Source organism: Sinocyclocheilus grahami, unplaced genomic scaffold (assembly GCF_001515645.1).
Source record: "Sinocyclocheilus grahami isolate Dianchi unplaced genomic scaffold, SAMN03320097.WGS_v1.1 scaffold556.1, whole genome shotgun sequence".
Lineage (NCBI taxonomy): Eukaryota > Metazoa > Chordata > Actinopteri > Cypriniformes > Cyprinidae > Sinocyclocheilus > Sinocyclocheilus grahami.
In genome coordinates this window covers 483167-505913 of record NW_015505735.1, presented here as the reverse complement: position 1 = coordinate 505913, position 22747 = coordinate 483167, and the positions used below count along the sequence as shown (strand labels likewise).

The window sequence follows — 22747 nt, the reverse complement described above, 5'->3', positions numbered from 1 at the left end:
AAAATTGACAGTAAAGACATTCATAATGTTACAAAAGATTTCTAATTTTCAAATAAATGCTGTTCTTTTGCAAAGAATCCTGAAAAAAATGTATCATGATTTCCATCAAAATATTAAGCAAAACAAATGTTTTCATTATTGATAATTTAAAAAAAATGTTTCTTGAGCACCAAATCAGCATATTAGAATGATTTTTGAAGGATCATGTGACACTGAAAATGTCATGTGAAACTAAAAATTCCGCTTTGCCATCACAGAAATAAATAAAATGTTAAAATATATTAAAATGGAAAAAACTATTTTAATGTAAGAATTTAAAAGTACAATAGGAATTATATTTCACAATTGTACTGTATTTTTGATCAGAGGATAAAATGAATTGTGTAGCTCTTTGCCTCATGGCAAAATGCCATCAGTGGGGTCACAGAATAGCCCTCCTCACTGTTTATGCCAAGTGTCTGGAAGAGAAAGGGAAATAAAGTAAAGTAAAATATGATGAATTTTGGCCAGGGGAAAGGGGGCAAATGACAGGAGAAAATTATTTCACACACACCTTGACTCTCCTTCTCTCTGTACCCTCCTCCCTTTCCTCTCCATCCCACAGGAACCCTGGTCTGCGTAGATAAGGCCAGTCTGCTGCTAATTTTACACAGGAAAGGCAGGAAATGTGAAGTGAAGACTTTGCTTTTCCACAAACAACAGAGTAGCGACCCCGGCCTTGGAGAGGATCCTGTGTGCCACAGTGCTGAGCAGTCTGGGACTGAAAAAGAGACACAGACAGAGAAAAAGTGAGAGAGGAGGGTCCCTGGAATTGGGGAGTTGGGTAGACACAGAGAGAGAAATAAGAAAAAGTTAAAAGGAAGAGTGAGTGGACGAAAGATTTGGAGGGGAGAGACTGTGTCCTCTCTCGTCTCCCCTGTATCTCTATAGGGAGCTATGGCGGATAACAGCACTCATCCTATTGTGGAAATACTGGAGTCCTTCGGATTGAGTAAGATATTCTACCATCTTTACACACTTTATAAAGAGTTATCTCTTGCATACACACAAATTAACTTACAATATTACAATGTCAACGTTGTACTTCTAAAAAATATTTGGAAAGTGTAGAAAATGCTGTGTCGAGTCTTTTAAGAGAACTTATTTCTCAACAGAAATGCAGACAGTAGTAACTAGCGGCAAAATATATTGGCAAAAGTGGTCCATAAAAAAACAACACAGCCAGTGTGCAGTTTTTTCCATTTGGTTTTTCCAAATGTCATTTCCAGATGATCTTTCACTCTGGACTGTGATTCCTTTCACTCAGGGAGAAAATTGCATATAAACACCCACATTATTTTACACACAAGTCTCTAAAGAGTTTTGATGTCATATTTTGTAATACTAAAAACAATACATAAATGATATGTAGAATAGTTGTGTGCTGTGGTTTAAAATTGCTACAATTTGTCAATCAAATATATTACTAAAACAACATTGGCTCTTTTTCAAACAAATTTTAATTGAAGAATTCAAATTTAAAGACAAAATTCTCACTCAAACTATTGTTAGATTCAAAGGACCTTAAATGGCCTGTGCCAGACAGAAGCCCTGTGTGCTAATGAAACTGGTATTTCTGTAGACAATGGAATGCCATAACAGGAAGCTTCCTAAAATGCAAACTATTTAATTCATTTTAACCGTAAAGGATAAGAGAACATTGGGTGTGCCTTCTATTGTGGAATTTGGGCCCACCCACTTTGATTTGTCAGGATAGGCGCTCCTCACTGACCTTCGATCTCCTGATAGTGTCTCTCTCTAATGATCCTGCAGAGATGGGAGTAGAAGGCCGTCAACACTTCATTATTAGCCTTCTGAAAAATATAGACATCTTGTTCAGGGATTACAGGGAACCAGGCGTTTAACAGCACGTTCGATGAAAAGAAAATAGAAGCTAATTATTATTCTTAGAGACTGGTCGACTGGTTAAAGTCATTTCTGTCAGTAATTTTCTAAGTCCGTCTCCCTCAACGCAAACTGTATGGCGCCCCTAGCGCAGTTCGCCAAACAGCGTCAAGCATCTTAAAAATTTTGATACAACACTAAATGTTTACGTGATGTTTTTGTGAACTGCCTGAAACTGCAGAATAAAGTGACAAACAACGACAGTATTTAGGTTTTGTCCATGTACCATCACTAATCTTCATGGCGTTCCTGCTGCTACTGTTGCTATGGTTACTTCCTAAAATTAATGTTCGCCAACGCTTACACACTTATTAGGTGTCGTCAAAGAATATAGAATAGAAGGAACTTTGGTGTCGTTTACAAAAAACGCGTTTTTGCGTTTAAAAATGCAATTGTGCAAAAATAAATGCGTTAAAAAATTTTTAACTTGGTCTATTGTTGTTTACTTACAATATTTGTTCATTTAAAATGTAGTATAAATTTTAAATGATTTTCTTTAAAAAAAAATAATCTGCCGACATTCGGACTGCCAAACTATCCGCAAACAGCCGCTAACTGTAACGTGTGACCGGAAGGAGACGTTTGCCGCACATTCTAAACAATAGAGAATCTTTGACTAAAAACCTTGCAAGCTAGCAATATGTTGCAGAGCTCCCTGCTTAAATTCTTTAGTAAAAAAACTTGGCTTGATGGACAGTCGGACACAAGGCCAAACGTTACACCTGATGAGGATGTTTCTCCCTCTCCTGGCCCCGGTATACCAACGAAACATGCTACTTCTCAGATTGTGCTACCAAAAATATATTTGCATTGTTTGGGTAAGGGTAGGTATGGACGGGTAGGGGTAGGTATGGACCTTAAAAAAAAGCCTCAAACCACATGAATAAGACGCTGGTAGCACAATCTGATAGGTAGCATTTTTACAGTTTTTGACCAAAGTAATATTACAGTGACGATTACAAGACTCTTTTTGTTCAGCAATTTTAACTAAACCACCAGAGACAGAGCCTTCATGTTTTGTTTATAATTGGAAGTGTTACCTAGTCCACTTAGCTATTATAAGCAACTCTGTGGCCACAGAGTGCTTGCTTAAAAACATATTTCTACCAATTTTATTTCTTTCCTTTCTCCAGGGGATGTGATTCTGGCTTTCTGTCTTTCAATGGTTGTTGGTCTTCTGCTGGGAGCTCTGGTCTACATGATCTTGACCTGGATGTCTCGTCGACGGGCATCAGCCACCATCACACGTGTACCCATCCACCAATCCCACTCCACCACCCGTTCATCCTCGCCACGCTCTCGGCCAGGCTACAGTCGACACAGCAGTGGCTATGACCGATGCAGCAATAACAGTCTGGCCAGCGCTGCCTTCTCCTTCCATCGGCAAACCTCATCCTCACCGATAGACTATGGTGACTCGCCAGGACGCAAGTCCAGCTTCCGGGCCTCTACTTTTCATCCTCTTCTCCAGTGTAGCCAGATTGCTCGTGAGGCAGAAGGGGGTGCCCAGGGCAGCCTGCCACGGACCCCCACTCTCACTACCAGCCCTGGGAAGGCCGGATCCACCAGCACTGTCAATTCCATGGTCACTCCACCCCGGGCCAGAACCAGACCAGATTCCTTCTGGGGCAATAGCAATCTAAGGGCCTTTCATGCTGGCCAGACTCCACCACCTGCCTATGAGAGCATCATACGAGCCTATCAATAGACGACCACGTGAAGGAAGGGGAGATGCTACAGTGATGGGGGAAGATAAATGTAATAGACTTGGACTAGAAAATTGGACTGCTGAAAGCAGTATGGATGTCTTACAACTTAAACTGACATGTCCAGTTTTTCAATGTGTGTATATGTACATATTTCTGTTTGTTTGTACTCTCTTAAAAATAAAGGTTCTTTATTAGCATCTATGGTTCATAAGGAACCATATCCATGGAACTTTCCATTGAACATAACGTTATAGTGGAAAAAAGTTTTTTTTGATTATTTAAATGGTCTTTTCACTAAAAAAAAAAATGGTTCTTTTAAAAACTGTTCCATGAAAGGTTCTTTAGGGAACCAAAAATAATTATTCTATGGCATCACTGCAAAAACTTATTTTTGGACTGTTTATTTTTAAGAGTGTGTGCAAGGTCAATCTGAAATACTTATATCAGAGAATGTGTGAAAGAGAGAGTGAGATGATTTTTTTGGTTTCTACGGGTCTGCTTTATTGATTTAGTATAAGGACAAAAGACCTATATTTTTGCAAGGAGATAATATGTTTGTGTAGAGTGAGAGAGAAAGATGAGAAAACGTGATAAAGAGAAAGTAAGAGATATTGAAGGTCGTAAAAAGCATGACAGATCTGAGAGCATTACTGATCTCTGTTGCAAATTCCTAGACAAACAGTTATTGAAAAAACTCATTTAAAATAATTTAGCACCAAACTCAGTAGAATGTGTATTTATTGGTTTGTTTTCTGTGAACTCTAGTCTTCTGGAATCATTGTAAATATTTCTCAATGCAATTGTACTCCTAAAAATAAAGTGAAACAATATATTTTGCAATAGCTTTTTGCATCTGCATTTATTAACTGATCAAAATTCCTGCATCTTCATAGAAAGCTGCATTCACTAACCATAAAAGGAATATAGCTCACCCAAAAATTAAATTCTGTCATTATTTAACCACCTCATGTCACCATCACTTTCACAAAAGAAGATATTTTGGAAAATATCACACAGGTGTGAAACATAAATAATGACAGTATTTTCATCTGTAACGAATCAGCTCATGTGAAATATGAATAACTAACCATAACTAGTTATAATTAACTATTCATATTTTAGATCCGCTGTAGATATTTAGCTGACCTCTCAGGGTCAACTGTCTTGTCAATTCTAAGAACGTTAATTTCCTGGTTAATAAAGGACATGCTTAAAAAAACACTTGGGGACATTATGGTTTATTGCATAACTTGACAGTATTTTTGACCTAGATGTCACCTGTAGCTGCACAAAGAGGAACTGACATGGAATGTTGTTCTGTTTTAAATAGGGCAGGTATCTTACTGTCTGTTCTTCTTATGCATAATGTGGAATCTATTTTTCTTGGCACCAGGTTTGAAGCTGAAGAGTAGTTTATAATATACACTACTGTTGAAAAGTTTGGGGTCAGTTTATTTTTTTAGAAATTAATACCTTTATTTAGGAAGCATGGATTAAATTGATCAAAAGTGACTGTGAAGACCGTTATAATGTTACAAAAGGTTTATACTTCAAATAAATTCTGAATCCTGAAAAATATGATTTCCACAAAAATATTAAGCAGCACAACTGTTTTCAAATGGAGTAATAGCTGCTGAAAATTCAGTTATTTAAAAAAAATATAGAAAACAGTTGTAGTTATATTTCTCAGTCTTATTCAAACTTTCCTCATTATTATAAAATGTCAAGATTTACTGACTTTACTGAAAACTCATGTTGTTCTTGCTCAGCAAAACCTATTTCTATTGCACAGACCCCTTTGCCCACCAGAGAATAAGCACATCACTATAACTCTGTGAGCTCTGAATGGTCTTTTGTCCTGTCCATCACAGATTACCAGTACCAGACTGCAGCACAAGTGATAGATCAGCGCACAGCTGTGGCTCTCGCCCGCATACCTAACGTGGACCTGCGCTTCTTTCTCCCTCCTCCTCCACTGCCGCACACTGAAGATGTGGGTAGTTATTGTTCAGACAATAGCCAAATTGAATTGCTGTGTAATGTCAGTTACTTGTGCTAATGTTTTGTGTGTGTAAAGGATATATCAATAGAAGATGGGCTTAGGCAGTTACTGGCATCTCTGCCCCAGTCGGAGGTGGATCAGTGTGTGCAGTACTTCACCTCTCTGGCACTAAGAGAGAGCAGCCAATCACTAGCCTCTCAACGGGTGAGACATACACACACTAAAGCTATAGAGTGCAAAAGTTGAGTTCCACAAATAAAAATAATTTTCTTTTTCTTCATAGTTTGTTTAACAATAACTGAAAAAACTTTAAAAAAATAAATACCTATTATGAGCTACAAGTTTGTTAATCAATGGAATATGCTTCTGTTGAGGTCATCGGCCCAACTTATTTATTTTAAATAATCATTCAGCACAGAATTCCTGGTGAAAAATTGCGTTACCCATGATTCTGCACAGAAATCTCCACCAATTAGAAAATCAAAACAAACAAATCATGCCAAAGAACACTTTAGTGCCCACCCACTCCTATGATACACTGCAAATAACATCACTGATTCTGAATAACAAATAATGTAAAATAATCCCTACGCTCTCAAACTACCTAAATATTTGTGTGTGTGTGTGTGTGTATTATATATATCCTTCAGAAATTATTCTTTCGAATACTGTTTTGCTTCAAATCAAAGTTTGTAATGTAAAATGCCATTTTTAAAATCCCTATGGGGAAAACGCTTTTGAAATCAAGAATGCTGAAAAAGTGTATGGGCACTATTGTACTTCATGTAATCACATTTATATCCATATAAAAGTGCCACTGTGTTAAGCTGTGCATTTTGGTCTGTGATTATAGGGAGGGCTTTGGTGTTTTGGAGGAAATGGGTTGCCCTATGCCCAAAGTCTGACTTCCACCCCCTCTCAGAAGGTGGAGACGTTCTGCCTGCAGGCCCTGGTGCAGCACTCAAAGGTGAAGGTTTACAAACTCTGCAAAGTTACATGTATTTGTGTAGCAAGGAAGTAAGCAATGATCAAAGAAGACAGGATGCTTGGGTGTGTTGAGTGAGGTTTTGTTGATATTCTTGATGTGTACCTTCAGTTGATCAGTTTTAATCAAGAATTTGTTCATTGTTGGTAATAAACAAATCCATTCAAAGCATTTGAGTGTTCTTTGTTCACAGGTCCACAGTCATTGTGATCACATTGTTGCTAATGGAGGACTGCAGCTCTTGCAAAGAGTCTACCAGCTTCGCAGAGACTCTCCAAAAATTCAGCGCAACATTGTGCGAATTATTGGAAATCTCGCCCTGAATGAGAGCTTGCACACAGCCATAGTACAGTCAGGTTAGCTTTGTACTTTAGAATAACTGATTCATGAATTAGATTTTGTGTTGAAAAAGAGTAGTTCTTTATTCTCTTTTGTGGTTGACCTTTAGGTTGGGTGTCTGTCCTGGCTGAGATGATCCAGTCACCATACATCATGCAGGCATCTCATGCTGCCCGTGCTTTAGCCAATTTGGACAGAGAAGCTGTACGACAGAAGTACCAGGATGGTGTTTACATATTGCACCCACAATGCCGCACAAAGTATGCATGCTTATTTGAACTTCCTCTTATGCTCACCAAGTCTGCAGTAAAACCGTAATTTTCTGAAATATTTCAAATAAAAGGTTTTTTTTTGTAATATATATTTTCAAATGTAATTTATTCCTGTGATGGCAAAGCAGAATTTTCAGCAGCCATTACTCCAGTCTTCAGTGTCACATGATCCTTAAGAAATCATTCTGATACGCTGATTTGCTGTTCCAGAAACATCTTATTATCAGTGTTCAAAATAATTGGGCTGCTTAATATTTTTGAGGAAACCGTGGTACATTTTTACTTTAGATTCTTTGATGAATAGAAAGTTTAAAAGAACAGCATTTATTTGAAATAGAAATCTGTTAAAGACATTATAAATGTCAATGATCAATTTAATGTATCTTTGCCAAATATGTCTGAAAATGTCTTTTGTTTAGTGAGGATTAATCCATGTTTTCCATTCTTTATATTCAGCCAGCCAATCAAAGCTGATGTTCTCTTCGTGCACGGCCTCTTGGGAGCAGCTTTTAAAACATGGCGTCAAAAGGATCTTGACATGACGGATGATGACAAGGTGGAAGGGGTTCCAGAGGACTACACTGAATGCTGGCCCAAGGTCAGATTTTTATTTATATTTTTCAAAGCTTATGAGTAAATTCACAGTTACCCCAAATATTATTTGCAATACAATGGCATTACAGGGCCTCAGAGCTATTCTGAAAGTCTGAGCGAAGTCTAAAGTCTACTTTTTCTCCCCCCCCCCACAGTCGTGGTTGGCTGCAGACTGTCCAAACCTCAGAATCCTGTCGGTTGAGTATGACACCCATTTAAGTGATTGGAAGGCAAAATGTCCTGCTGAAAACCAAAGGTATACAGTCCATTTTCAGTGATGTGCATTCCTAAATTATCTGATTAACACAATGTAGCATACCTGATATCCATGTTTTTCTTTGCTTTTTGTGCTATGCAGGAAGTCCTTGGCCTACAGGAGTCAGGAACTGCTGAGGAAATTGAAGGATGCAGGTGTAGGGGAAAGGCCTGTGGTCTGGGTAGCCCACAGTATGGGAGGTTAGTCCAATGGTGGGTCTTAGAATAACCAGCACCCAACTATGAGAGTAATTTTCTAAATCGTCCTACGTCATATTTATGTACCTGTCTGAATTATTTGCAATACAGTAGTTTCTTACTAATCATATTGCAATTGCTATTGAACTGATAAACATATTACAATTTATATTGTGAATGCTTATATATAACAGAACTAAAATTACATTTTCAACAGGGAGTTTAATATTCATTTTAGAGGTTTAATTATCTCACAAGGCCATTTTGTGATTTCAGTTTTTTAATAAATTGTGCAGCCCTGTTTGTAGCTAAAAAAGCCAAGTAATTTGAAGACTGTTAGAGTAACTCTTAATCATAACTTGTGTCACAGGTTTGCTTGTGAAAAAGATGCTCTTAGATGCCTCTAAAGATCCTGATCTCAGTCCGCTGATCAAGAACACGAAGGGAATTCTGTTCTACAGCGTTCCTCATCACGGCACGTTTATGGCAGGGTATTCTGTAAATGTCCGATATCTCCTTTTTCCCTCCATTGAAGTAAAAGAACTATGTAGAGGTATAATGAGATTTCTTTTTCCCCCTAAATATTAATATATTAATTTCTCCTGATAAGATTAAGATTGATCCTCAATCTCATTTACACATCATTTTTCTGTTCATCTGTTTCAGACTCTCCAGCGTTACGGGACTTGAATGAAAATTTCCTGAACATTACAAAGGAACAAGAGTTCAAGGTCCTTAGCTTTGCAGAAACTCTGCCAACCTCCATTGGACCGATGCTCAAAATATTGGTAGTTCCATCTCAGTCAGCAGGTAGGTCAGAATAATTGAACAACAAGCAGCATGATGTATCGTTCTTACATAAAAATGGGCAATTTTGGGTACCTGGTATCGGAAAAAATAAATTCTCCTTTTTCTCTTTCAGATCTGTGTATTGGGGACCTCATCCAGGTGGACGTTGATCACCTCAACATCTGCAAGCCAGAAAAAAAGGACTCATTTCTCTATAAACGTACTTTACAGTTTATTCAAGATGCTCTTAGAGGACAGAGAATTTAGTGAACCCTAAAGTTCACACTCCAAAACCGGTCTCTTGCCATTTCATTGCCTCTTGAGGATTCAACCATTACATTCTAAAGGATAGTGTTAACTATGAATGAAAGAAAGTTCTAAAATTGCATCTGGATTTTTCTTTTCATGTTTTTTAATTCTTGACAATATGAATATGCTTTTTGTTTAAACCTCTGAGTTTAACTTTTAATGCCCAGTATCAAGTTTATTATATTTAAAATGTCAATCATTTATAGAAAGTTGGTTTTATTTACATAATTTATTTTTCTTTGAAGAAACTGAAAACTAGCCTTTTTTCTTAACTCACCAGCCTTCTTTGTATCCCTACCTCAGACACACAGATTGGTACTGATGTCGGCTGTAATTTGCCACTATTTTTGTACTAATGGATTAATTGTAGTACTTGCATAGGGCCATTCTACTTTTATATTAATGCTGAGTATGTACAAGACACAATTATTGCCAAATCTTTATCACACTTAATAAAGATGTGTATCCTAACTTTATATTCCATTTAAATCGTGTACTTTTACTATACTGCAGCTTTTTCTTTTCAGAGCAACAGTGCGCTTCAGGCCAGCAGAGTGCAGTAGAGCGCACAGATCAAACTTTAGTCAGTTAGTAGAGGAAGACCATTGTTAGTAGGTAGGTGGTGGACACTTGGATTAAAACAAATTGACAGATAAACACAATAAAAATCATGTAAGTGATTTATTTTCATTTTCGTGAAACTGCTGATTTCTAGCTTTATAGGATTTGCGTACATATGTTTGGGGATACGTACAGTATGTGAAACGATTGCAAACATTCACGGTAACCTGCTAACTTGTTGTTATTATTTCTAATGTTCAGAACAATTTTGCCTTTTGTAGATACTTAGGCTTTAACCGAAGAACCAGAAGTGTTAACCCATCCCGTCCAAAATGGTTAATGTCTTAAAAGGAGTTCTCGTTGAATGGTAAGTTTTACATACAAATATTTAAAGGGGCATTCAGTATATTTTCTCTGATTACAATTTTTAAACTTACAAATGAACATGATTTTTTTTAAAATCATATACACTTACAGAAGATGAAGAGATCAGTAGTCAAAAGCCGTTTTATTTTACATGGAGCTGGTTGCCACATGGGTGACCAACAGAACCATTCTCTTGATCTTGGAACCGCTTGTTACATTCAAAATGGTTAATGTCTTAAAAGGAGTTCTCGTTGAATGGTAAGTTTTACATACAAATATTTAAAGGGGCATTCAGTATATTTTCTCTGATTACAATTTTTAAACTTACAAATGAACATGAATTTTTTTTTAAATCTATGTGAAATCATATACACTTACAGAAGATGAAGAGATCAGTAGTCAAAAGCCGTTTTATTTTACATGGAGCTGGTTGCCACATGGGTGACCAACAGAACCATTCTCTTGATCTTGGAACCGCTTGTTACATACTTGCTTGTGGAAACAATTAAAAAATAATCGTGGTTTGAATAATCATGTTTGAAAGAGAACAAAACGTTTAACAAAAGAAGTAGCTTAACAAAAAAACAAAAACAATTCTGAGTGCACCTTTAAAATAAAGTCATGCTGCAGTGCGTCTTCATTTATGATTCTCCTTTTAAAATATCAACCAGTGACCCAGCTATGAAGCAATTTCTTCTATATCTGGACGAGACATCTGCATTGGGGAAGAAATTTATCATCCAGGATTTGGACGACACACACGTTTTCATCCTAGCTGAAGTTGTGCAGATTCTCCAGGAGCGAGTAGGTGAACTGATGGACCAGAATTCATTCCCCATCACCCAGAAATAAATGTCTGAATCGGACAGCAGACCCTACAATCTGTGGGAGCAGATGGATGTGGAGATTCTTTCAGCACAATTGCACAAACAGATGTAACTGAAATGTATAGACGACTGGGTACCAAGATGATGCATGTTATCCTTGGTTTAGTTTGTTGCATACATTTTTCATCTGAGAGAATTATAAATTTCAAGTTATTTATGTTGCATATGTTTCAAAGACAGCTGCTTGAATCTTTGCTGTGTTCTGACAGTATGGTCAATGAAATGTGTTTTGCATGGAAAATGGCAGTAGCTGCAGAAAGAAACAATACTTTTTTCCCCCCCCAACACTTCAGAATTGTAATCAAACTGAAAGCAGATGGTTGATGACAGTGTGGTTTATATACATGCATAATATACAAGCATTAAATAAAAAAACAAATGTTCTCAAAATGTCCTTGATTTATTTCCTGGATACATTGTAATTGGTCTTAAAAATTTGAAGACCGCTGTATTGATAGGTGCCTGTTTGTAAAATTCCAAGCTCTCTTTTCTGTTTATTCTCTTTCTAGTGAAAACCAGCTCAAGCCACCTGCACAAGGGCATGATAGGGCATTTAGACAATTGAGATGTGTCTGTAATCAGAATATTGGTGAAAGACTTTACCTTGTGGAGTGAGAAGAAGCCGCAAAATCAAAATAGTGAACAGCATTATATTTCCAAAATATCCAGCATGTCTTGATTAAGGAAGGGAAAGTGGTGCGGTGAACTCTTGGAAGTACCTATGAGTTCACCTAGTAAAACTGACTGGCTATACAACACCACTATCTAAACATGAGGTGACGATTCCTCTAGTTTTGTTTCCCAAGAAGACCATCATGTGGAAGTAAGAGGAAGTGTTATTTTGTGTCAGACATGCAGCTTTGTAGTGTTACATCCAGTTTATTTTGTTACTTAACACTACGGCTATGATATAGATCTATCTATCTAATTCAAAATTGCATTATTGGCATGACTGTAAATAATACTACATTGCAAAATAACAAAAGAATGCATTATAACACTGCGGCTGATATTGGTATATCTATCTATCTGTCTGTCCGTCCGTCCTCTCCATTGTGAGCCTAATCAAAGCAAAGCAAATAGAGATGCAGCTGTTTATTATTTAAAATAGTCAGTTCATTATGAAATGGGCAGCCTCACTAACAGACTTTATATATATGTATATATATATATAATGTTGATTTTGGTTTGTGAACTCGCGATTATACCGCATCTATCCATCACTGGCCAGTGGCCGCGATGTCTTTGCAACATTTCTGAGTCTCTTGTTGTCCAGACAGCGCAGATGTACTTCCACGCACCTCATCGTGGCGCTTGGTTGTGTGTGAAGTTCTCGAGCGTGCGCACATCCACCTCCACTAACGCACAAAGCGCTTCTGCTCAGGTTACTGTAAATGAGACCTCCAGTCTTACTACAATTAGCTGTTTAATGGACTAAATAGCCAGGGGGACCAGAAGCCATAATATGAAGAAACGCTACATGGATATAGGCAGGCTACGGAAAATGAAAAAGATTAAACTCACAGAGAAGATTTCCGAAAGGTATGACGCCGCGCGCTGCTTTGTTGTTTTGTTATTGCTCTTATTCGTTTTCACCTGAACGGCTCGCGCTTGGCTGTTCATAGCGCGCTGAACGGATTGACGCAAACCATAAACAAACAGCATCTCCTGATATGATGACAAATCGGGGCTTAATTCCGAGCTAATGCTCGCTGTGATTTAATGGATGCATACAAGGCCGAATCTATGTTGCTAACAAAATATTTTGATAACAAAAATATCCTCCGATTGAATTTAGCGCTGCATATTAATAAATGCTACAGTATTTGACTTATTTCGTGCTCTGGTATTAGTAAACCTAGCTATTATCAATGTTATTTGATGCAGCGTCAGCTTACATAGTCATGTTATTTCTTAATGACAATACGCTGTCTGAAAACACAGACAAACTGACAAGGCCCTCTGACTAGACAATATGCGCGCAGGAATGTCGTTTATGTAATACATTTTTCTCAGGGTTTATTTTGCTGTACAATATGCCTTATGCATATTTTTCAATGAATATAATATTTAATAGGATTCAGAGCTGTGTTCGTAAGTTGTTGGTGCATTTTCAATTTGATCAGGGTCGCTGATTCCAGACTACTGTTTCTAGGGAGGTAAACACACAACATGGTACACTTAACTAACACCGTCTCTTATTTAGTGTAGTGATCTGGACAATAGCCTGCAGTGTTTACACGCTTTATAGTGAAATGAACGTGCGCAGGTTTGTCCTGAAGCGGTTTCTTGTTCTTTAAATAGCCATGGCAACACTGTAGAGTCGACGTTTAGGTGCTGATGCAGAAGATGAAATGTTGCCATGGTTACCAAACACAAAGGGATGTGGAGCGCAGAAAGCCTGAACAAAGGAATGGAGCACAATAGACTGTGCGACCAAAACATGGATTGTAACGTCTTCAAGAGCTTAGTTTCTGTGCCTTTACATCTCACATATATGCTGGTTCCGTTTTCCTTTGAAATACAGAAAGATTATTTTTGTCTTTCTGTCAACATGAAGTCTAAACAGAGAACGCGCGTTTTGTAGTTGAACAAGGACTTCCGTTTGGGCTGATTTGAAAAATGCCTTTTTATAATTTTTTTTATATTTATCAAATTTGTATATTATTTTTCCTACTCAATTAAAAAGAATTCACATTAATTCAAATAACACCCTGTATCTGTAACACTGACGATTTTTTTCTTTAAAAAAAATCAATTCTAATGGTAAGTCATTTCAAATGTCCTGTTTTCAGCGCTTGCTCTGTTCTGAAGTTCATGATCGTCTGGATGCTGGTGCTGTTAGCTGACTTTATTCTGGAGTTCAGACTAGAATACCTGTGGCCATGTTGGCTCTTTCTAGGGACCGTCTACACCACATTCCACTGTCATGGACTGGTAGGCAATGTTCTGCTCTGCAAATGCAACTGTATTGTTTACTTTTAAAATGATAACAAAACCTGATCTAATTACAAATACATTTTCTTGTTCCATTTTCTTTTTTATTTATATTATGTTGTGTTCCTGCATTTATTTGAATTTCAAATTACCATTTAAAAAATTGATATTAAACAAACTAACCTCTGCTTTTCTTTAACAGGCCATCTGTGTGGTTTTTGTGTGTGCGGCATTTACCCTGGACTTATTCTGTTTAATTTTTGTACCCTTGCACTGGCTGTTTTTTGCAGCCAGCACATATGTCTTACTCAACTATATGTGGCATACAGGTGAGCCCTATAATCAAATTGCCATTTCATTAACACTTACAGAAGTATTATGGATATAAACATTATATAAGTTTATTTACACATACATAGTGTGCATAGTATGTCAGTTAAATGCAATGTGTTACTTTCCATTTTATACACACGTTATTCATTTATTTATTTGCAGAAAAGGGAATCTGTATGTCATCTGTGACATTATGGATACTCTTAGTGTATATGGAGGCCTCTCTACGGTTGCGGGACTTGAAAAGCCCTCATGCAAATCTGTCCCATCTATTTGCTGCACACTGGTAGGTTCTGATTGGCAATTTATTTTAGAGCTGAATGTAATATGGGGTTTTAAATAAACAACAATTTTACCAGCAGTGTTTCATACTGTAATTTAACACATGGTATAATTATTTCTTCCAGCATTGGTTATCCACTAGTGTATATGGGATTTGATGCAACATGCTACTTCTTCAGTATGTTTAAGCTGCGCACTCAGAAATCAGTTCAGAGTGAGAATGACCTCCACATGGATCTCCTGCAACAATCCCTACCTCCTTCTATGCACCTGTATCCAAAATTGTGGGTGGAAGGTATGTATAATTTCTTTTACAGTACCATATAATATGTAGCTATTTTTAAGATGACTTTCTAAAAAGTTCAACAGTTTAAAATAGTTTAATATTGCTCAAAAAATCATGACACATAATTTGCAATTCAATTTAGTAATCTAATCTAATTTAAATTATGAAGTACAAAAAAAAAAGTCATAAAGCTCACAAATGTAAAATTGTGACAAATGTCTTTGTACAGATCCCAAATATAAGGTGGCCAAATCTAGGCCGACACAATACCAGTGTCCATCCAATTCCATCACCTCAGAGGACAAACAAAACATGGAAGACTGCCTTCAAATCCACAGACTTCCTGCGAGACCCGAAAGAGATGCAAATCCACAAATTCCAGGACCCAAGCACCGTGGAGGGGAACTTCATTTGGACTCTACATCCATGCTAGAAATGCCTGAAAACCTACCTCAGGAGGATCAGAGCAGCAAAGCTCAAAGACCCTCCAAGAGCTCCTTGCCTAAAGTGCATCGAGGTTCAGTGAATATCCCTAACAGCAAAGGGGAGAAGAGGCAGAAAGCCCCCAAAGCCATCAACACAATAGGGGACTCTGCTGAAAGGTGCTCGTCAAACATCTCACCAAGTCCTCCGAACCCACATGCTGAGCAGATGCTGAAGTATGTTTATGTTATTTCATTTCTATATGTACTGATTTAGCTCTAAATTCATATGTTTGCAAAAGTGTAATGGACTGTGGAAGATGGTTAATGAATTTCGTGTACATTTACATTGTGATCTCCTTCTGCTCCACAGGCTGGAACAAGAAATGAGGAATCTGAAGGGAGAGCTGCAGGCGAGCAGACAGAGTGAGCAGGAGCTGCGCAGTCACATTTGTAATCTGACCAACAGTGAACACAGTCTGCGCCCTGAAGTCTCTCTGCTCAGACATGCAAATGAACTGCTGCAAAACAAGTGAGTCCTCTGATCTCTTCCTGCTGGTCTTGGCATTAGTGCTCTGGGTTGATGTTAGGTCATGCAGCTTGATGTTTGACTGATGTTTGCATTTAAATATCAAACATATAGGTGGTTCTTACTGTTGGCAGTGTTTTGGATGTTATATGATAACAATAACACACTTTAATAGTTTTTACCATGGCTTTTATGTATAGACTGTATTGTTTGACCTTTTGTCTCTTAAACTATGCAAACCCATCATAAAAGTATTATTTATTATCATTTTAATCACTATTATAATCTAGTAAATGCAAAAATGATTAAAATATTTATTGTGTAAAAATATTTATATTTACAGCTGTCCCACCATTTCCATCACAACCACCTAATTTCGTCCCATTAAAGTTTTTTTCCCCCTCAAAAGTTAGTGTTTACCATAGAAATGAAGAAGAATCAAGGTAAACAAAGTAAAAAATATCACAAATAAATAAACAGAATATTTTGTGCTGTATTTTCAATCAAGCTTATGACAAAAGTGTACAAAATATTATTTGTGTGCATTTAGGATACATATGAAATTACACAGTGCCCTAATTGTGCGTAGTTGCATACACCCAAATATGAAGTTACACTCATACACTATCGTTCTATTTATGCATCAAGAACTCAAGAAATTAAAACTTTAATTCAGCAAGGATGCATTCAGTCGATCAAAAGAGACCGCAGACATTTATACTGCAACGAAAAAATCTATTTCAAACAAATGCTGTTCTTTTGAACTTAATTCTAAAAAACAAATCACAGTTTTGACAAAAATATTAAGCAGCACAACTGTTTTTAAAGGGGGCATAACGCACACAGTTTCACCCAATCTCATGTTAATCTTGAGTACTTATAGAGTAGTACTGCATCCTTCATATCTCCAAAAAGCCTTTAGTTTTATCATATTTATAAAAGAAAGATACAGCTTTTTTCTTCTCTCCGGAAAAAGCCGAGCTCCTGGAGGCGCGCCGTGGGCGGAGCTAAAGAGTGACGAGCACTTGGGCGCCGAATGCCAACAAAACCAAGTAGGTATAACTACAGACCGGTGATCTCCAAAATGGGGCGTGAACTCCAAAAGTGGGCAGAACCTCCAAAATGGGGCGGGGACTTTCACCATTGGCTCTGGCTTCAGCCAATTGTTATTGACTTACATTTCAAAATAAAACTTTATAAGTTAAACATTGTTTCTAGTTGATCTAAAATAAAATATGCTATATAAATAAATATTCTCCGTGAGAGCAGAGCCCAAAGCTCTTGGCCAGTGGTGTTCGGACTGGAGTTTGAACCTCTGCTTCATGATATAAACTCGAATCACCCACGAGCTCTCCCGCGAGCCGTCCCAGCGCAGCGCAAATATTTTACTCTATCGCTTTGTTTTAAGCAATGGGGGCGTCCCGGGGCTCGAAATTCGCCGGGTAGGAGGGGGTAGTGATGATGGGTGCAACTAAAAAGGTGCCATTGTCCGGTGAGGTCCGGTTGGGGAGTTACGGAACGATCTCATACCGCATAATCTTATTAACTGTTTATCTCCTGAACTGCATCTTTCTTTACCAGACTATTCAGTGCCAATCCCGCCATGCTGTCAATTTCACTGGTTAAGGTTAGGGTCAGGTGTGGGGTAGGTTTAGGGGTTAGCATTTTTTGTAGCATAGTGTAGGAAATCAACACTTCAATTGACACAACCAATAAAATCTTTAGAATCAGCTGTGGGGTGGAGTTTGCACTGAAGTGGATTGTGGGAAAAAATTGCGCATGCGTGTCATGTGCCTGTCTGTCAATGAGAGGAAGGCACGCCATATTTTGGAGCTCCCACCCCGTTTTGGAGTTCCCGCCCCCATTTGAAGATCACCAGGCTGCAGTTATACCCTTCTCAACAAAACAGACATTTGATGCCGTTTCACTTACCGTCTGCAGTTCTGAATCATGACCGGGATCTTTTATAGCTGGGACCGCTCCATCTTTCAGTATCAAACGATGTGCAAATCCAGCGTCGAACTGGGCCTTGTTTATAAAACGTTCCTCAACAAACACACTTGTGAAATTCAGTTGCTGCTCCGGAAAAACAAACTGTATCCACTGTTTACATAACGCTGGGTTCTTTAGGAAGCTGAACAAAGTTATCTTTCCCTTACAACCAAAAACACACTTCTTTGGATTGGAGACATTCTTCCCGAGCAAGTCCCGTGCAGCGCTGCCGCCGGATGATCTGCCGGACGATCTGGCTCTTGCTCTGGTCGATGCGTGCGCGGGCACGTTCTTCCGGAAGAAATGCCCATATAAGGAGTTCCTCCCTCGTTTACGTCATTAAGAGCCACGATCGAAAAAAACTCTCTGAAACGTGTACGAACCCGGAAGTAAGATTTTTGGCACAGAAATACGTCATAAATCCAAATTGTTTTTTGAAACTTTGTCCATGCTTAGCATGAGAATCCAACTCTTTAACAGTGTAAACAACTCTGAATGCATGAAACAGCATTGTACCCCCCCTTTAACACTGATGATAATAAGAAATGTTTCTTGAGCAGCAAATCAGCATATTAAAATTATTTCTGAAGGATCATTCGACACTGAAGACTGGAGTAGTGGCTGCTGAAAATTCTGCTTTGCTATCATAGGAATAAACTGAAAAATAAATGCAGCATTGCTGAGCATAAGAGACTTCTTTCAACAACATTAAAAAATCTCTTAAATGGTAGTGCATACATTACAAACTATGAAAGTTCATGCTTTTTGAACTGTAGAAGAGTAAGTGGAACTTGACAAAATCTAACACTGTTCTTTTAAATTGCTCTGCTGTGCAGGATTCAGTGTCTTACAAAATCCAGACAGAAGGACAAACAAAACTGTTCCTTGCTGGAAAAGAAAATCAGAATGGAAACAGAGGCTCAGGTTGCAGTAGAAAAACAACTCGCAGAAGTCAGAGCCCAAAAATTTGATGAAGCAACGATTTTATTTCGAAGCGCATCATTCAGGTAATTGTATGAATAAAGCAATAGTGCAAACACATTCAAATGCATTCCTACATTAATCTTGTCAATGTTTAGAATTTTAGTTTTCCATCACTGATGATGCTTAATCTGTGTCTTTGAGACTAGGTCTAAATGTTGTGCTTTTTAATTATGGTTATAATTGGCAGTAGAATTCTCAATGCAAAATAGCAATGACAAAATAAACCTGTAAAATGTTGTATTTTTTCCATCAACTATAGGCAAGAACACAGTGAAACTCAAATGCTGAGGAAAAAAGCTAAAGATCTAGACTCAGAGTACAAACAACTACAGCTGGAATATCAGGAGAAAGAAAATCGAATGATAGCTCTAGAGAATGAAGTGGAGGTAAAGAACGTGGTTCGTAGATCTGTTCAGTTACATACTGCATTGAATAGTTGTAATGTGCTGGATGTTTGTGGTTCATATTTTTATATTCTTCATGTTATGACACATGTGGATCTGTAGCTTGCCGTCTGTGGTGTTCAGCCTGTGGCTCTTTTTTCTTTTCTTTTTTTGGTGTGGGTGAACGTTTTTGTGCCGAATGCTGATTCTGTTTTTTTCCCCTTCATTATTTCTTGTTCGTCGTCCAGTTTAAATGCTGTTATTACAATCTGCTACATAAACCATGCCAAAACAGAAACCAAATCTTTCAGAAACTATTGTGCAACCTGAGAATTTTTGTATCATTATGAATTTAAAATCAGTCAAGCTTTTGAACAGTTTTCTCTTTCATTGGAAAGCATTTCCATTTTTTTTTGTTTTGGAACTGACAAAGTAATGCAAGTATGTCCCAAGATAATTAAACTCTGCTTGGACACATATATTTATTAAACTAAATTTGTGTAAACAAAATTAGGTAATTATTTAAAAAAAATAGTAGACTCTCTGTATTTTTTTAAATAGCTAGCCATCAAAAATTTACAATTTTCAACAGTATATTATGCTTTAATGACTCCTTAAGCTGAAAACAAACATTTAAATAAACTGTATGTAAGTCTGTTCTGGGAGTTTGGTGAGTGGATACGAAATTCCGCCGAAAAGGATGGATTACTTTACGACAGCAACAAATGAACATGGAAGGCTATAATTATGACTTTCAGACTGAATTTCACCCACTTAATGGTAGTGGGCTCCAAACTCGGAAAATACACAAAACTACATACAGATGCTTTAAAGATGAAGTGTGTCATTTCTTTGCCTCTAGTAGCAACCAAAGGAATTGCAAAAATAATAAATAATAAATCCCTGGGTACTATATCAAAAAACAGAAACCAAATCTTTCAGAAACTATTGTGCAACCTGAGAATTTTTGTATCATTATGAATTTAAAATCAGTCAAGCTTTTGAACAGTTTTCTCTTTCATTGGAAAGCATTTCCATTTTTTTTTGTTTTGGAACTGACAAAGTAATGCAAGTATGTCCCAAGATAATTAAACTCTGCTTGGACACATATATTTATTAAACTAAATTTGTGTAAACAAAATTAGGTAATTATTTAAAAAAAATAGTAGACTCTCTGTATTTTTTTAAATAGCTAGCCATCAAAAATTTACAATTTTCAACAGTATATTATGCTTTAATGACTCCTTAAGCTGAAAACAAACATTTAAATAAACTGTATGTAAGTCTGTTCTGGGAGTTTGGTGAGTGGATACGAAATTCCGCCGAAAAGGATGGATTACTTTACGACAGCAACAAATGAACATGGAAGGCTATAATTATGACAGTGAATTTCACCCACTTAATGGTAGTGGGCTCCAAACTCGGAAAATACACAAAACTACATACAGATGCTTTAAAGATGAAGTGTGTCATTTCTTTGCCTCTAGTAGCAACCAAAGGAATTGCAAAAATAATAAATAATAAATCCCTGGGTACTATATCAAATGCCAAATGAGTTGGATGCCCAAATGTCCAGAATATATTAAATAGTTTGTGGGGGATAAAAACTGAATAACATTCACAGAAATTCTTAAAGGGGTCATATGATGTTGAAAAAACATTATTTTGTGTATTTGGTGTAATGAAATGTGTTTATGCGGTTTAATGTTTTCATTCCAGAATCAAAGTTGACTGTAAATACATTGTTGACCAGCAGGCGACCATCGAATGCTGAGCAAACCGCTGCAAACTGCATAAATGGCAAGATACCAGTATAATGAAAAGTGTGAACTTGATGAGGAGCACAGTTCATTGTGAGGACAAGATATCCTGTGTTGGGTTTAAAATGAAGAGGCTTTTCTTCAGCCATGACAATAACAGGCCAATGCCTCACTTGGTCATTCTGTGCCTCATTATTTATGTGAATTAAATTTATATAACAAGCCAATATCAAACGTAAGTCAGTATGTGAATATTTGAGTGCTTTGTAACGTTTTGTATTCTTTTTACATTACACACGTTATAACAGAAGTGATCAACACCCCAAAAAAATGTTTGTAGGTTTTAATGTCTCTGAAATTGACTTTTTTATGTATCGATGGGATAATTTTTAATGAGAAGTTTATTTTTCTGGCTTGACATACTCTTTTTTTTTTTTTTTTCCTAAACCAAGATGAAATAATGGTTTAATTTTGTAATTCTACTTGTTGGTCTGCATGCCAATTTATGTAAAATGATTGCTTTGGAAAAAAAAGAAAAGATTTTGATGTCTAATTGTGCATTTGTGCAAGGGCTGTTTTCTTCCAATAATTCTGGAAGTAGTAATTCATTAAAATTACTAATTAAAAAAAGTAATTTTCAATGATAATCTTGTATTCTTTCCCACATTTCTGACACGAGACTTAAAGGCAGCATTCACCCAAAAATGAAAGCTCTGCCATCATTTACGCACACCTTTTTTTTTTTTTTCAACCAAACCTATGACGTGAAAGCCAGTGGGGTTCAGTGTACTTTTGGACCCCACTAACTTTATTGTATGGACAAAAACAGTTCAAACAAACTTCAAAAATAAAACAAATAAATGATATATAGTATATGTATTCCACAGAGACAGATAAGTCATATGGGTTTAGAATGACACAAGGGTAAATAAATAACGTCAGAATTTAGTTTTTTAGGTGAACTGTTCCTTTTAATATTGTACTTAGATGAAATGAAACAGACAAAGAATAGAAGTTCTCTGTATCTCATCTTTATATCAATAAATGGTGCAAATTTGAAAAGATAGTGTCAATAGAGTAAAAGCAGTTGAGTTTCTGAATGTTTTGCATGAGATAAAATAGACACTTCAAAATGATTCTGAGCAATATTTTCAGCCCGTTAAACAGAACAAACTGAGAGAGGGATTGATACAAAGCCTGTTGTTCCTTTCAAAATAAGCACAGAATGAATTATTAATTCATTTAAAATTGTTCCAACTTGTCACTACTGGTCTGCATTAAGGGGGAAAAAAAACATTGGTTGTGTGCATTTCAATATTTCCGAAATCATTTCCACTCCAGTCAAATTGCTGAAGCAATTTGCAATTCGAACCATTTTAAAATAGAAAAGAAGCAACACAATTACCAATGAGAAGAAAACTAGAATTTTTCAGTAGTTAAACCATATTTCATGCATAATTTCAACTTAGACGCTTGTAACATGATGTTGATGTACCATCTAGGTGAATATGAAATTTATTGCCATGAACATAAAACAAATCAGTGCAAACTTGCTCCAAATGATGCTGCCCAACCAGAAACCTAGAGTTTTAATATACTGCAAATATGTCAAACAATTGTTACAGTATA

At 36.9% G+C, this 22747-nt stretch overlaps 4 protein-coding genes across 4 annotated transcripts in view; all 4 read left to right on the top strand.

Annotated features, from left to right (window-relative positions):
- Positions 1-750: 750 nt before the first annotated feature.
- LOC107556166 (myc target protein 1 homolog) lies at positions 751-3823 on the top strand. Its single transcript, XM_016239214.1, has 2 exons — positions 751-991; positions 3078-3823. The coding sequence occupies exons 1-2, from the start codon at positions 937-939 to the stop codon at positions 3650-3652; spliced, it is 630 nt and encodes a 209-aa protein (XP_016094700.1). The 5' UTR covers positions 751-936; the 3' UTR covers positions 3653-3823.
- Positions 3824-5018: 1195 nt separating this feature from the next.
- On the top strand, positions 5019-9853 carry LOC107556128 (protein SERAC1-like). The gene is made up of 12 exons (XM_016239164.1): positions 5019-5046; positions 5525-5646; positions 5731-5859; positions 6509-6622; positions 6834-6996; positions 7089-7239; positions 7708-7849; positions 8001-8101; positions 8204-8301; positions 8669-8851; positions 8965-9108; positions 9221-9853. The coding sequence occupies exons 1-12, from the start codon at positions 5019-5021 to the stop codon at positions 9352-9354; spliced, it is 1509 nt and encodes a 502-aa protein (XP_016094650.1). The 3' UTR covers positions 9355-9853.
- A 693-nt stretch (positions 9854-10546) lies between these two features.
- LOC107556139 (general transcription factor IIH subunit 5) lies at positions 10547-11565 on the top strand. The gene is made up of 2 exons (XM_016239176.1): positions 10547-10581; positions 10995-11565. Exons 1-2 carry the CDS (start codon positions 10547-10549, stop codon positions 11173-11175), a joined length of 216 nt encoding a protein of 71 aa, XP_016094662.1. The 3' UTR covers positions 11176-11565.
- Positions 11566-12506: 941 nt separating this feature from the next.
- LOC107556127 (macoilin-like) overlaps positions 12507-22747 on the top strand; it is a 16451-nt gene continuing 6210 nt past the window's right edge. The window contains exons 1-9 of the mRNA XM_016239163.1: positions 12507-12752; positions 14006-14147; positions 14350-14476; positions 14643-14766; positions 14888-15057; positions 15278-15707; positions 15844-16002; positions 18828-18998; positions 19235-19377. Of these exons, the coding sequence (XP_016094649.1) occupies positions 12676-12752; positions 14006-14147; positions 14350-14476; positions 14643-14766; positions 14888-15057; positions 15278-15707; positions 15844-16002; positions 18828-18998; positions 19235-19377 (1543 nt within the window). The 5' untranslated portion in view covers positions 12507-12675. The remainder of the gene's footprint in view (positions 12753-14005; positions 14148-14349; positions 14477-14642; positions 14767-14887; positions 15058-15277; positions 15708-15843; positions 16003-18827; positions 18999-19234; positions 19378-22747) is intronic.

Excerpts from the sequence above, each read along its gene's own strand:
- LOC107556166 (XM_016239214.1), top strand. The coding sequence starts at position 937 with ATGGCGGATAACAGCACTCATCCTATTGTGGAAATACTGGAGTCCTTC. Across the intron at positions 992-3,077 it reads ACTGGAGTCCTTCGGATTGA|GGGATGTGATTCTGGCTTTC; the intron begins GTAAGATATTCT and ends TCCTTTCTCCAG.
- LOC107556139 (XM_016239176.1), top strand. The coding sequence starts at position 10,547 with ATGGTTAATGTCTTAAAAGGAGTTCTCGTTGAATG. Across the intron at positions 10,582-10,994 it reads AAAGGAGTTCTCGTTGAATG|TGACCCAGCTATGAAGCAAT; the intron begins GTAAGTTTTACA and ends AATATCAACCAG.
- LOC107556128 (XM_016239164.1), top strand. The coding sequence starts at position 5,019 with ATGTGGAATCTATTTTTCTTGGCACCAG. Across the intron at positions 6,997-7,088 it reads CACAGCCATAGTACAGTCAG|GTTGGGTGTCTGTCCTGGCT; the intron begins GTTAGCTTTGTA and ends GTTGACCTTTAG. Across the intron at positions 7,850-8,000 it reads ACACTGAATGCTGGCCCAAG|TCGTGGTTGGCTGCAGACTG; the intron begins GTCAGATTTTTA and ends CCCCCCCCACAG.